General features: G+C 36.7%; 1 protein-coding gene across 1 annotated transcript in view; it reads left to right on the forward strand.

Annotated features, from left to right (window-relative positions):
• Window positions 1-15929, forward strand: part of RIMS2 (regulating synaptic membrane exocytosis 2) — a 469801-nt gene that overhangs the window by 265090 nt on the left and 188782 nt on the right. The window contains 4 exon segments of the mRNA XM_048068611.2: window positions 3876-3923; window positions 11726-11856; window positions 14631-14802; window positions 15388-15541. Of these exon segments, the coding sequence (XP_047924568.2) occupies window positions 3876-3923; window positions 11726-11856; window positions 14631-14802; window positions 15388-15541 (505 nt within the window).

Here is a 15929-nt window from a genome sequence, read left to right on the forward strand (position 1 = left end):
TTTAGCAAACGTTAAGAAATATGGAAACCTGAAATTCTAAACAAAGTATCTCTCCAAGTTCCAAAAAATATTTTAGTTTGAACAGCATGAAATGGAAGAGCTTCAGTGTTTTGGTTTTCCATGTCTTTAATCAGCTCTTTTCTGACAAGAGAAGTTGATCAAACACTCCATTCCAAATAGCTGAGTAGATGGAAAAGGAAAAAAATACTTAATTCCTCATGTAATTGGGAACGTGCTTTTTATGGTGAGTGCTTATGGTAGATGGCAACAGGTTGCTGTCCTTTGTGGAAATGGAGGGTCAGCTGAGTTCTGAGAGATGGTGGCTGACAGACAGGTGGGATGAAGTTGAGGGAAGGGACGATAGAGAAGACTTCAGAAGTCTTTGGACAACAGCATGTAGTCCTGATGGGATGCTGTTAGGGCAGCTGTGTGTAACAGGCTGTGAAATAACTGAGTTGTGGGCAGAAGTGGAGGGACCTACAGTTTGGCTGATATCTGAAATATCTGAAGAAATGCTTGGATATGTGCATCCTTATTCAGACAGTAAGGCAGATCTCAAGGTGTTCTCAAGGTGTTTTTTTTGTTTGTTTGGTTGGTTTTTTTTTTGTTTGTTTGTTTTAGTTAGTAGTGCTTTGAAATTTGTTGTGCCCAGAATGTACTAGGAAGCATTCTTAATACCAGTACAATGGAAAGCATAGATTTTCTGCTCACTCTTCGAGGTATTTTGGCAATGTTGTGTACTATTTCAGTTTTTCTCATGTATACTTCAGCCTGTCTCAAATGTCTTTGTGTGGTCTAAAATATGTAGCAAGCTCAAAGTAAAATGTCTGTGTGTTCAGACATATTTTGGCACAATTATTGTGTTGGATTTTGCATTGTTTATCTGTATAGGTAGATAGTGTTGAGTAGAGTTTTGGTTTGGTCTTAATGTCCTTGTATGCAAAAAACTGACGGAGTTCTTACCTGGTTGTATTCCTTGGCCAAGGCATTTATAATTCAGTACATAATTTACAGTCTTCAGTGACAGGCTTTTTGGAGAGACAGAGAAACTATAAAAGCTTTTGAGGTGAATCAGCAGTTTTGTTACATAAAGGTTTCAAAATTACAGTATTTTAGGTACATATTTACATCAGAAGCTGAGTTTATATATTTATGCACTTAACTTGACAAAAATAAGAAATCCTAGAAACTACTTTAAAATGGAAGAGGATGTGTTTCTAGTGTTTGCTGGGTTGAATCTCATGTGTTTCAGGCTATGCTACAGTACTTGTTCAGTCAGTTTAGTTGCCATGATGCCTCTCTACTATTCAGGAACACCTTTCTCTGCCTCTTCAGTTTTCCATGTTTTTCTTCACCTTGGCATTAGTCTATGTACGTCTTTTCTTCTGTTGAGGTTACAGTAACACTCCGGAGCTGGCTAATAGGATTTCCCATGAAGTAAACCATCTCACGCAACTAGGAAATATTTTTTTTTCCATTAGTAATTATTCTACTCAAGTACATATTTTATTGAAACAAATTTTGTGCAGCTGTGGTGAACTATTGTGTGTTATAATTTTACCAAGGTGTATGAATAATGTTATTTGTATTTTGTGCAGTTTATTTTATGATATTTTTGGTCCACATTGCTTTTTAAGGGGAGTATCTTTAACTTTTGTTGCACTTACTGTTTTATTATTATTTGCTTTGTCTGGGTCTTGTTCCTGTTTTTATTTCTTTATTTATTTTCTCTCTCTCTTTTTTTTTTTTTCCCCACTGATTGGTTTTTCTTTTAATGTTGCTTTGAATAAGCCAATATTCTTGGTGTGTTGGTTGGTGCTCTTTGCTTCATTACTGCATTCTGGCTACTTCCAGTGCTGCATGAAAAGCATAACTTGGAAAGCTTTGGCTATAGCTAGGTTTAGAGACTGACAACATAGCTAGAAGAATGTATAAATGCATACAGATATAAAATCACAGTATTTAATTTTTGTGCTAGTGAAAATTCTAACATAAGGGATTTTAGTTATAAAATTAAGTATTTCATTGTACAGCTGAACCACAGAACTGTTTCAGTAGATTTGCCATGCATATTCAATTTATAAATTAATAAAAACATAAGTATATAAATTATAGTTGAATTATCTGTAGCATATTAAAAGCAGCCATTGTACATTGTAAAGGACATAATATATCAGCTTATGGGGGCAGGGGTTAAGTATGAGAAATGCTCCCCTTTCCAATTTTCCTTTTCTTTTCCCCTTTCCCTTCTCTTTCTGTCTCAAGGCAAGTAAATTGATGTTGCTCTAAAGCCCAAACCTGCAAAGTCCTAGGTATTGCACACACCATGCTTATAGCCCTCCATTTCCAAGGCAGAATATGGCCAGTTGAGGGTCTTTGGTGCAAGGTGGGATACATTCTGTCCCTTTTAGGATTGTGATATTCTGGGATATCTCTATTTCCGTTGTGATACGGAGCAGAAGCAAGCTGAAGATCTGCTTTCGTTGTGCGTGAGTAGGTGATATTCTGGCACCCTTGTTTGGGCTCTGAGGAACTGCCTGTGCAGTGGGGGCAGCGTGCAGCTGCTGCACCTCGCCAAGCACGGGGGCACATCAGACAAAACCGTGATTCAGACTGTCAAATTGTCTTATATATCCTCGTACTTTGGTGTGAGAACAGATTACTTCACACATTTTATGGAACAGATTTCTCCAGCATCTGTGCGTGCCAAGTAAGCAAGGAGGGTGGCAGAACCATCATCACTGCCTTATCTCCATATTCTGGGTACAGTCCTTATGGAAAGGAATATCGAGCAGTAGCCTCTTTCCACCACTTTGAAATAGCCTGATAGTCTCAGGAAAACCTAGCAGGAGGGAAAGGAGGTTCAGCACTGTTGGATTGCTGTGGTTGTTGTGACCACCCCAGCTCACCAGCTCTCTGAGGTACTGATGCGCTCCTGTTCCTGTCCATTCCCCACGCTCAGTACCCTGTCTGTGTCACGCCATTAGCTATTGCCCTATGCCAAATACAGAGGGTGCTTGGAGCTTGGAGCTAGAGCAGGAACTTGTGAACTTGTCTGTACTGATGTAGTCTTCATGTAGCCACTGGGATCCACAAGGTTATATATGGTCTGAAGTGTTACGTTGCACAGATGAGGGTCCATGTGTGCTGTGCAGCTGCGTTTCTTAAATGTTCTAGGTCCCATTTCATGCCAGGGTCTTTTGTATATACCATGTGTCATTTCCGTCGTGATTGCAGGAGAATTGAAATACACTGATTGCAACTTCCACCCTATAAAGCTATTATGAGATAGCACTAACTTTCTTGTAATCATGTTAAAAGTATTTAGGAGGGCTTTTTTGTAGAAATGCCACTTAAGTTGCAGAACAGGGAAAACCTTTTACTTTACTTGCTTTACTCTAGAAAGCAGCCAAAGCTGTCGATGTGTGCTCTGTACTCGTTTCTGTCTGAATATGCATCTACAGTGTTTCTGAAAGAGATGTTCAAGCTCAATTTATATTTTTTACCCCACTTTTAAATCACACTTTGCTGACCTGCTCCTTTTGTTGATGTTGTTTCTAAATCTATTGTAAATATTACCTGTAGACCTGTAAAGTGAAATCCTTGCTCCTGGGGAATCAGTGGCAAAATTCCTGCTGACTTCCCTAAGGTCAGAATTTCAGTCACAGGGGTTTGATGTGATTTGGTAATAGATTTGCAGATTTAATTTATGCATTGCATTGAAATACTTTGTTTTAGATAAATATGTCCTTGGTGTAAAGCTGTGTTTAAAGTAATAGTTGTGTGTCTTTGTTTTTACTTTTGGTCTTTTAGTTTCCAGCGTGTTGTCCTTTTTGGTTTTGTTTTATTGCTTTTTCTTTAATTTTGCTTACCAGAGCCAAAGCCTTAGTAGAAGAACAACGCCTTTTGTTCCTAGGGTTCAGGTAAAGACTTCGTCTGCCTGACAGAAACTAAAGTTGTGTTTTTTCTTTTGTTTGTTATGGAAAATGCATAGTAGGAAAACGTTACATTATAGTCCGTTTTCCCATATTTTTAGTGTGTTGCTTTAAGCCATATTAACAAGTTTCATGTCATCTTGTGAGCAGCTTGTAAAGTTCTGCATGGGGGTTAAAATACTAAATTACAATTTAAAGAGACAACTAGTTTTTGTTTTGCTGTTTGCACAGTATTAAACTCACACAGGTTTCAACAGTCATGATGGGTATGTATCCCACATACAAAATGTGTATACTGTTTAAGCAACAAATAATTTTATGCTGTTGATGTTTATATAAAGATTGATGTCTCTTTAAATCATTCATTATCATTACTTAACACATCCTTTTTTTGCATTTTCCAAATAATAGTAGCGCCTTGAGTGGAAGACAGGCAAATAAATTTGTACCTTTGAAACAAATTTCTTGCGTGTAAAACTCGGTTCTTAGATTTTAAAGCACATCAAAATAACCAAAATTCTGTTAAGTAAAAAATGAACTCTTTCTTTGTGTTACTGAATTTATTTAGCCTTGATATTCTACTTAGGTACAAGTTGTTTGCCTTTTTTCATTAGGAAGCTCCTAAGGTACTGTAGATTAACGCAAAAGTAGGTTTTTCTAATATGTTACAATGCTTATCTTGCTTTGCTGCATGTTTTTCAGTTTTGTGTATTTAGAATATTATCTGCTTTTCTTACAAAATACCTTTATGGAGATGTTAATCTTTTGTGTGGGAGCCGTATAAACGTTCCTCATGTTTGCTCAAGGAAAAATGTAAAGGACTGGATCTAAATGATGAGAATGAGATGATAAAATCTCATTTTGAAATGGAAAAAAAATCATATAAGTTTATAAAAAGAATTCTAAATAAGACTGCAGGAAGTGGTTTGGTTATGACTCAGATTTAATAAAGCACATTTTTTTCACGGTATATTATTTCCCTAAAGTAACCCTTACAAATACATAAATGTAAATTCAAAATAAAAAAATCGAAGAAGAATTTTGAGATTTAAAAACTAATGTCTTGACAGTTCTGTTTTGTTAATGTTACTATATGCTACCGACATAAACTGGCTTTCTATTAAAAATTTAAAATGTCCTTTATCATGATTGAGGAAGTTGGCTTCTGCTTGTGGTAATGAAACCGAAGGGGTTACAAAACCACTCACAAATCATTAAGTAGTTTGTAGAGGTAAATGTTGTAGATAACACAAGTAGCCTTTTAATATTTATATTCTTTTTACGTATGTGCAAAATAAATTAAGAAATAATATGACAACTGAGTGTTCAATTTAAAAAGGAAACAAATGCCTGAAACTTGCATATTTCATGAAATATTGTAAAGTAGAAGTAACGTGTAGTAGTCCTGCATTTAAATCCCATTATAAAAAGAAATAGACATAAAAATTGTCAGTTCTACTTAGACTAATATCTTCTAATGGGAAAAAAAAAACACAAACAAACATACACACATAAAAAACATAGAACAAAATAATTTACGTTGACCAAATGATTCTGGTAGTAGTTTAAGAAAATAAAACAAGTTTAGTGCTTGATGGAGAATATCCAGCAAGAGGTGCAAGTGTATGAGGCTTACTCTCTCACCTCTGGTTAATGGGATTGCTTATGGTATTGGAGATCTGAAACGTCTTCAGCTCCAATTTTGTTTCTGCACAATGTCTGTGGAGTCAGTGTGGGCCTCTCACCTAAGAGGTTTTTACAGAGCTCAGTCCTGGTCAAAGCCAAATGTGTTTATGAGAGGAGCTCCAAGGAGCTCCCAAGGGACTTGAACTTACAACCTTGGCAACATCTTTAAGATTAGGCTGAAACAAAAAGTCCCCCATCTGCCCACGTCTCGTAGGGACAGTAGGTAGTTGAAGATGGATTAATTTAATATGTGTTTACAATGCAGGTTGCAGGCAAGAACGGAAATTCTCCAGTGATCTATCTTTAAGCAAGCTGACTTGGGTATTAGAAGCAGTCCAGAAGCAGAGCAGGACTCTGGTTACTTTTTGGCATGAACAATTAGTTAGCACAGAGCTCTGAGCTGTTTGTGGATGCCAAGAGGTATGCATTACACTGTGGGCTGTGGTATAGCCGTGTCTGTAGAATTCCCTACAAGAACGAGGATTTCCAAACATTTCTGTTTATACCTATTTGTTTCACTACTTTTAACAGGAAATGCACATCATTATTCTTGCTCTTATCTTCTCTAGTTGTTAGTCTGAAACTGATCCTGGTGATACGTGTCCCAGATTCTGGCACAAGTTCCTCCTCCACACTTCTGTCCATGTCATTCAACTCATTTTCTCTCTCTTTTATCACTGGATGATTTAAAAAATATCCTTCTTGTTTTATCGGAAAGAAAAATATGCAATTTCATTTTTCCCTACCATGCATCCTTATCCTGAACTTTTACTATATATACAGCACTTGGAAGTGTGCATATTTATTACTTGAACTTTTAGAATCATTTTAACATACCAGCAGTTTTCTTACTTACAGATTGATGTTATGCAATATCTTCATAGAAGAACTGTTCTTAAATGTGTTTTCATGCAGTATCTCTTGTTCACTTTGCAGAGCCTCCTTTTGAGCCAGTTGCCATTAAACCAACATTTTTTTCCTAACTTCAAAAATTTCAGACATCCCTTTTGCTTTACTACAGAACATCAGTATGTTTGATCATGTATAAATATATATGCACACATCTATTTAGCGCTATTGAAATCAAAATGGAGCCACTAAAAAAGAAATTTGTGGTATATCTAGATCAGGGCAGCCTAAGTACCTCCATAATTTTCTGATGTTCAGATCCTAGAAGCTCTCCATTTAACAGCCTTTTCTTGCATTTGTTACATATAGGACAGCAACCTGAAGACAGCAATGGTCATTTGATTTAGCAACTTTGAGTAGTCAGCAATTGGTAGAAGTAGATTAGAGAACAGCCAAAGCTTACCTAAGTTACACTAGAGATTTTACCACCTCAGGGCAATTTTTTCATCTACATAAGTTTAGTCCAAAATAATTGCATTTTTTTAAATAAATGGAGGACATTTTTTCTTCAAAACCAGATCCTGCTGGTGTATCTCTTCTTTCAGAATAATGCATAAAGGAAAGAAAATATTTACACTAATAAACAGCTATGTAGGTTACATAAAAAAACATAACAACATAAAATGGCTGGCCAGCTGTCTCACAAACCTAGTGATGTTTGAGCAGTCACTTGGCTGGGATGATCCTAATTACATGATTACTTCTTTTCTAGAACGCTGAGCTTGTTCAGTAATCAGAATAAAAATGTTCCTAGTTAAGGCAAGTTCTAAAAGAAGAAGGGTGAAATCTAGTAAACTGGATTTTTGTGCTTAATTTATGGAGCTTAATTTATACTAGCTTAAGGTGCCTTGTGGAAGAGCTTTGACTTACATGGTTGAAGGAAAACTGGGTACCTCAATACCTGCAGTGGGGGATCCAGCCCAAATAAAGGACACCTAGCCTCATTAACTCTATTTGAAACTTAGGCTACTCCAGAACTTTCAGTTCTTAGAATACATCACCAGCAGTCACCTTTTGTATACTGTTTTATGTGCAGGAGACTCATTCTAGAAACTGGACATCTGTGTTTTAGAGTGAAGAGATTGAACTTGTCTCTTACAGAGGTGCTTTTATCATCAAACTATTGCGCATCCTTTTCTAGAGCATGAGGTCTTATCTGAAGCTGAGACACTGTGTGGCCAGGAGCATAAGTGCATGGTGATAGCAAAGAAAGCTTAATTTTAGTGTAGTGGTTCCAGACCTGCTAACTGGAATGTGTATTGATCTTGTATTGTACCCTACTGGATAAAAAACAGGAAGAATTCTGTGAAGCTGGGGCCAGACCTTCAGCTCTGTCCCCCACAGCTGTGCTGCCCCTGATGAGTATCTTTATAGTCTGGCTGTAGAAGAGTTCTTGTTTATTCTGCTTTGCACATCAGGTATTCCTGCCTAGAAGCCCATCTCAAGGAGTTCGGCAAATGCATCACTCTGTGGATGACAGACCATCTCACAATTTCAGGATTTATTGAGTTCAGATACCTGTTTGCCAGAATGTAGGTCATAACAGAAATCTAGTCAAGAATTAGGTGCACATCTGTCTAGGGAAGAAAAGTATGTGCGCATGTGTGTAGCTAATGAAGTTTCCAGAACATCAACACTAAGGAGAAGGATCTTTAGAAAGCCTTCAGATGGGATCTCTTTCTGACTAAATATATTTTAGTTGCTTAAATCCTAAATTACCTAGGTAGACAAAGTCCTATTCAAGACATTTCCTACAGGTGTTAGCCTCCACACTATCATCAGCCATCATGATTTCATTGTGGCGCATTTTATGCGTTGTAATTTTGGCCTTCACTTTCCCCCATTTAGATCAGGATTGCACCTGTCGCAGTTTTAGATGTTTTTTTGAGTTACCTCCTTTTATATACACGTTTCCTACATCTATGAAAAACTGCTGGTGCAGGGGGGGCTTATAGATTCTGCTCCATTTGTCAGCTGCCGAAGTCTTTCAGTGGTGAGCATCACAACAGCTGTGCATTCTTGTGGATCTTTCTCCCTGTGGCTTGAATAATTCAATGTTCTTCACTTTGTGGTGGTAGGAATCTTTTCTGCATATTACTCAACACAGCTATAAAGGAAAAAAGTAATTTCCTTATCATCTTTCCTGTTATACATATGGTATCCCATGTTTATTTCACTACATAAGGTACGCATAATATTCTGTGAGGTGTAGTAGGATTGTTCTGTATTAATTATTAAAGATTGAGAATTTATCATCAAAATCTGAGAAAATCAGCTTCTTAGATTTTTCAGTGACTTTTCCAGACTCGTTAGTAACTGTCTAGGTGTAAAACACACCTCAGACTTCAATTCAAACTCTTCGTAGTACTTCAGATCAGGCTCTGAAGTCTCAGGCCAGGCTCCCAGGGATTGAAGAACATGCAATCCGTAAATACTTTCTGAATGTTTTAAGTGATCCACCCTCTAATACAGAAGACCTCAGGGAAAGAGGAAGGGATGGAAACCTGTCCTCTCTTAGATGACCTTTCTCTCCTTGGGAGTAGAAAAGGCAAAGTACTCGCAGGAAAATACCATCCATCTGGATATTGTGTCATAAAATAAATGCATAGGAGAGACAGAGTTAGCTCAGTCCTATTCCCAAACCAGTTTTCCATGTTCAGTGTGCTATTCTAACTCCTCATTTCTCATTTTCCTTTACAAGTTCCTGTCCTGACTTTGTGTCAGGTTTTCCTTCATCACAGTCTATCTGTGCAATGTGTTCTGTGCCAGTTATGGACTGGCTGGTTCTTTTGTCACCTCATTCCATGTCTCTCACCCAGTCTGGTTTTGCCCCTCTTTTTCTGACATCAGTGGCTCTGTTATTCTTGTGCTTCACTAGGAAACATCCAGTATACGTAACTTTCCCTGTCGTTCTAAAGCAGATTCTTATTTATCCTCTCTTCCTTCTTCTAACCTCGCGAGAATGGAATCCCATCCTCCTCTCCATGGGGCTCTTCATCCATTCTCTCACTCCCAGTTTCTTCTCTTCTCTTTGCATTCAAATCAAATGACTTCTTGGGTTACAAGAGCCTGTGCTGTGTATTGGATGTTAGCAACGTGAACACGGGAGAAAGAAGCTTTTGATTGAAATTCTGCCTTCTGATCTGGCCAGTAACAAGCCAAAATAGAGGGAATCACAGGGACATTATGACCGTTATCTACAGGTTTTTCCAAATTTTGTCGGAGTATTAACAGAAGATCAGAAGCTATGTGTCAATGCGAATTTTGAGTTCCTAGGGCAAAACACAAATTTCTTAAAGAAATTGTGTCAGATGATTTAACATTACCCTTAGGCTCCTTCTGCAAACCATTTTGGCCAAAGTCTTCTTGCAAAAGTTCAGTCAAACAACTATGGGAAAGAAGTATTTAGCCTGAATAAGAATGAATAATTCTGGTTATATTTTGGGTACCCAGGTGTGGATTATCTTAACTTCACTGTTTGTGATACTGCCTGGATCACAAATGCATTGCATTCTGCTTAATGGAGGATATTTTTTCTCCTAAATAAGTAGATGACAAAATTGTCTTCAGTGCAGCTCTGCTTCTCTTTGGGTTCATGTTGTTGGTGAAAAGCTTTCTATTTGTTATCTGTAGTTGGATGAAGATAACTAATAGTCCAGATAACTCTCAGTTTAGAGAAATACTGACAAATCCCCTCACTATGCAGGAATGGAGGAACAGCATCTAGAGCTCTGTTGAATGAAACTCATTAGGGATAATTTATCTCACACAGTTTTCTGCTTCAGGAGTCACAGAGCCCTTTAACTGTCTGTACCAGAAACCTACAAAGAAACCTACAAACCCAGTAGCAGGGCCAATAGCATGATAATAGAGGATAGGTATCCCCCGTCCTCTAATATTCAAACACTGCTGGTTGGCAGCTATAGGGTTTTAAGATTTTAATGGAGTAGGAAGAAGTACCCTCCTACCACTGAATGCATCGGTGTGTGTTAGTGCCATCTCACTTACTGCAGTAAGTAGGCCCAGCGGAAAGCTAAACCCGCCTGATATTGGTTGGTCTGGAGACCTGAGAATTGTATCAAGACCTTTCGTGAAGTGACTGAAGTGCTGAAGATGAGGAGCTATGACAGCAGATGGAGACCCTGTCTCTGAAATGATGTGAGATGGGCTCCACAGAAGGTACACCTACCCCTGGTGATGTTTACCTCAGCTGGGGTGTAGTATTCGTGCCTAAAGGTGCACAGCTTTGTTAAGTGTGGAGCAAGGCATTACCTTCACCAATTCCTGTAAGTTCAGGGAGGGACAGCGTTTCCTTTATACATCCTAGTTTGTCCTCTCTCTCAAGCAAGTTGCCCGTGAAGAGGGCCTCCTCTGTCAGTTGTACTTAACGATATCATGGTGGTACCACCATGTAATGACTCCCATGTTATTTGAAAAGCTTTGTTTTGTCCTACCTGCCCCATTTCCCCCTGCCACAGTTAGTGTTCTAAAGCAGGTGTATCATCTCCTTGAATACTGTATTTGCAGCTATACTATTCAAACTGGAATAGCTAAATAGCAGCATCTAATGAGTGTAGTAAAAATATTTGCTAGGCCAACTCTAAGACCAATTAATAATAATTTATCCAGATGAGTAATGGTAGTTTTTGCCTTGTTGTTGCTGGGTAGGACTGGGAAGACAGTTGTTCTATTGAAACTCCCTCTCAGGATTTCTGGAGGGCTTACTTGATTTTAGCATGAGCCTCCACCTCTTGAAAAACATTTAGAGATTTTAAATATTTATGGCCTTATTCCATAGTCTTTCCAGCACAACAGGACATGAAAAATTCATTCATTCATTGTGCATAAACTACGTAGAAATGTATACATATGAATAGCATACATCAGTAATGCAAGTAATACAATACCACTGCCAAGAGACAATAATCCTAACCTTAGCACCATGTGAAAAACAATTAGTATGAAATAACGCACTTATGGTACAGGGTTTTAAAAATGAGTAACTCCTGGTACTTACTGAAGCTATTACAGTTTTAATTTGTTTTTATGCTTTATTACAAATACAGAGTAGAACACAATATTTTGTGTTTAAGTAACTGATATAAATAGAAGCTAATGAGCAAAATAAATTTTAAAGTTTAATATGGTGCTTTGTTGTAGAAATGAATTCACTAATTAATATTTTCTCATTACAGATAAAACTATGGTATGACAAGGTTGGTCATCAGTTAATAGTGACAATATTGGGAGCAAAGGATCTTCCTTCAAGGGAAGATGGGAGGCCAAGGAATCCTTATGTTAAAATTTACTTTCTTCCAGACAGAAGGTAGGGTGAACAGAAAAACAAGGAATGTTTGAGTAAGAATTAGTCTGATACTCAGATGGCATGCACAGCTGAGCTTACTGGTCATACACTTATGGAAAAATACTACAGTTTGAAGTTTCTTAATTGAATGTTCTGTGTAATAGTGGTTTATCTTTGGACGCTGAACACTAACTCACTTTCACTGTGTATTTTATTAAATACTGAATAGAAAACAAAAGGTAAATGTATGTCATTGGATGAGGAACTGTTATTTGCAAAGCATGTTGTTAGTGTTTCATAATGCCCTTATTTTCTATGACAGTTATTCCTGTATAGCGCAAAGAAAATGCTGCAAAGGTAGGTTCACAGATTTCTGGACTGATCAGCCCAGCTGCTTGGTGTGTCCCACACTTAAGCAGGAGAAGTTTTGACATCCAAAACCCCATATAGATTTCATATCACGCTAGAGAATTAAAGCTGAAGGAGACTTAAACTGTGCAAGTTACTGAGAATTCCCAGATGCAACTTGAAGACTTTTCCCAAAGCAAAGGATTGATATTAATCTGGGACAGTGTATTACATATGTATTTAGAAAAAAATGAAACTGTGATAAGGCTCCTTATTCCTGAATATCTCCTTCATTTTTTTGTCCATGATTTTCTGGCACTTCCACGTTAGTAGTGGGAATAACAACAAAGAGCTGATTTTTGTTACTGATATTTCTTCAGATCATGTCAGTAAGGGAAAATGTTGATTTTATAGTGTATCAATAAAATAATTTGAAGATTTAACCTGACTCAGTATATTAAAGATTAAACAGTAGAGTGCTGAATCTGTAGATGTAACCTCCCAGTTTGTTTTTACATCGTTTGCTTTTTATAATATCTAAACTGGGAAGATGCTAACTATCTCCCATGCCAATTGACTTCAGCAGAAATTAAAGCTATTGAGTATTTTGAAAGACACTGCTTTTACACTTTCATTGTATGCCATATGAAAACAGGAGAATCTTCTGTGACTGCATAAATTTCTGTGTAATTTATAAAAAGGTTTTGGATAAGTAGTCCTGGATTGAACAACATTTGGACTGATGGACTGGATTCTTAGTTTATTCAAATTGCTATAGTGTGCATGGAGATGCTAAGGCTATGCTAAACTGAGTATCAGGTGTGCTTAAATTATCTTACCTGCTTTTTGAACATTAATGAAACTACCAAAAACGTCTTTGTAATACTTCACTGTAAACTCTAATAACTAAAAATACATATGAGAAAGATAGTTAATTAAATAATGTGGGTGTGCAGTTACTGAAAGTTACATAATATGAAATTTATTATTTTATAGTAATTCATGTTTCACAAGAATTATTTCATCTTCTTCCCATTTATGTGAAGTATTCAGAACTTTAATTATTCCTTGTGTTTTCTACCACATACATAAGAATAAGCATGCTGTCTTTTTGAATTAGGTTGGTGGGGTTTTTTGTTTGTTTGTTTGTTTTTCTCCTGGCAGTAAAATTCATTTTCCTTTGCTTAGATGTAAAAGCTAAGTAAGCAAAATATATTTCTTGTGTAAGAGAAAGAAACGTGCTAGAGGTAAAATACGCTTAAATAAGTCAAGCATTTAATTAGATGAAGATACAGAACTCTCTTTGATTAAACAAATTTGATTGGAAAAGCTTGTCCAGTATAACTTATTTTAGTTCTCAAGGGTAAACAAATTTTAGTGTAATAGAAATAATTGCATTATTTGCTTTAACAATGTGTCTAAAAATATTATTTCTTAGTTAATACATTGACCTAGTTTCTAAGTAATAGTTGAGAAATGCAGTAACTGTATTACAGTTGCAAGTACTTCCAAACTTCATTGCCATATTAAAAAATCTACATAAATTAATACCACAGCTGCATTATGCAGCTATCAGCAGGTTTAAAATTAAGCATTGTTCTGAGAACTCTTCTCGGTATTCTCAACAGAATGAGCGTGGGTGTTTTCCAGTGAAACTCATTTCCATCAGAAAATATTAATTCTTTCAAGCAGAAATGTTCTGAGAAACACTTTGCTTTCAACAACACCCATGAGCCCGAGCCAGGACTCTCCTGGTAGCCTTATATGAGGCTCCAAAGAGGCCCACCGCACAGTGGAGATCTGTCTTCAACCTGGGGACCCAAAGGATTTGGAGAGCTGTTTTGAGAACACTATTCCTGCCACTGTTGCTGGAAGAATTAATGTAACTCATTTTCAGGGCTTTTGGTTTCTTAGCTGTGCAGCCCTTAGTCAGGAGCACCCTGCACAGAAAGGCTCCGCGCTGCCAACAGCTCCCCGTGTATGGGGCCAGCTGCTGCCTCCTGCTCTGCACCTTTGGGGCCAGCTGCTGTAGGACTAGAAATTTTGAGTGAACCGGCTGGCTCAATTATCTGAAATGCGTTTTTTTGCTGTGCCCAACATTGTCTGCATACTTGTGCTCATGGGAATTCCATCTACAGAAGTATATCGCTTTATAAAAACTCACGTTTGCTGCTTGCAAAACAAACTTATTAAAACATTTTTGGCTTTCAGGGAATTTTTTAAAATTGGAATTGTCATGGGAACTGGGAATTCAGGTGACTTTAGGTTTTAATATCAAGTTATGAACTATGCTGACCTTAAAATTTGTCCTTAATGATAAAACATACATTATCATACTACTTCCAAAATACTACACAATCTGGTTTAATATTTACTGCTTTCCACAGTATGCTTATTACAGCTTAATGGTCTGTCAAACTTTTAAAGTATTTGATTGTTTTTTGCAGTGATAAAAATAAAAGAAGAACAAAAACAGTAAAGAAAACATTGGAACCTAAGTGGAACCAGACATTTATTTATTCTCCAGTTCATCGGAGAGAATTTAGAGAACGAATGTTAGAAATTACTCTTTGGGACCAAGCACGAGTTCGAGAGGAAGAAAGTGAATTTTTAGGAGAGGTATACAATTACTGTTAGTTGTTACAGGAATACATTTGTTCACACATCCAAGATACAGCGTTTTTCAATAAAATAACTAAATGTAGCAATGCAAAACTTGTTTAAATTGTTGTATTTGTCTTTATTTCATTTAGTAGTATTTGGCACATAGTATTGATACAAGATTCTTTCTGTATTTGTTCTGTTTTAATAGCAGGATGCACATGGTTTCTCAAATTCTTTGAGAACAGTTTAATAAAATCCATATTATCCATAGTTTTATTTTACCAGAATATTGGAATGTCACTGACTTGCTACAAAATACTCGAATGCTGTTAAGGTTGTCATAAGGTAATAAAGGTCTTGTGAAAGATTTTGTTATATTTGGTTATATAAAGGCACAGGAACAGCTTTCATATGAAATGCAGAATTTTTTAAAGTGCAGAAAATTTTTAAAATGCAGAAACCTTTAAAAGACAAACTCCTTAACTTATAAGACAAACTCCCTAACAGTAACAGAATAATAGAATAAAATTTATGAACACACTTATTTTAAAAAGTTGTTATATAATGCTTTCCTACTTTTAATCGTTTTTTCTATTTTAGATTCTTATTGAGTTAGAGACAGCGTTACTAGATGATGAACCTCACTGGTACAAACTTCAAACACATGATGTCTCTTCATTGCCACTTCCCCATCCCTCACCATATTTGCCACGCAGACAACTCCATGGCGAGAGTCCCACACGGAGGTTACAAAGTAGGTTGTTAGTTTTATATGTGGTGCATGGTTCTATTGAATTAATATGTATGTATTAATATAAGTATGTTAAATTCTTGTAGATGGGAAGCTGACAGAATTCATGTGTTCATTTCTAGCTATTCTGAATTAGGTCATTTACGATTAGTGATGAGAGTCTAATGTGTTACAAATAGTAATACTGAACACTGTGCAATACATAATTTTTTTTCTTATGAGGCTACCTGGTCCAGATCCTGAGCTTGAGCAAGTTATCATGGTCTTCTGCAGCGTGCTGTTTTTATCTGAAGTCCCATCTCCCCTATTACATTTATCATTTCATTTTTTAATCAAAAGAGAAAGTACAGTAACTTTCTCTTTAGCTCATGCTTTTTAAAGATAAAGTGAC

The sequence above is a fragment of the Anser cygnoides genome, chromosome 2 (assembly GCF_040182565.1).
Source record: "Anser cygnoides isolate HZ-2024a breed goose chromosome 2, Taihu_goose_T2T_genome, whole genome shotgun sequence".
NCBI lineage: Eukaryota > Metazoa > Chordata > Aves > Anseriformes > Anatidae > Anser > Anser cygnoides.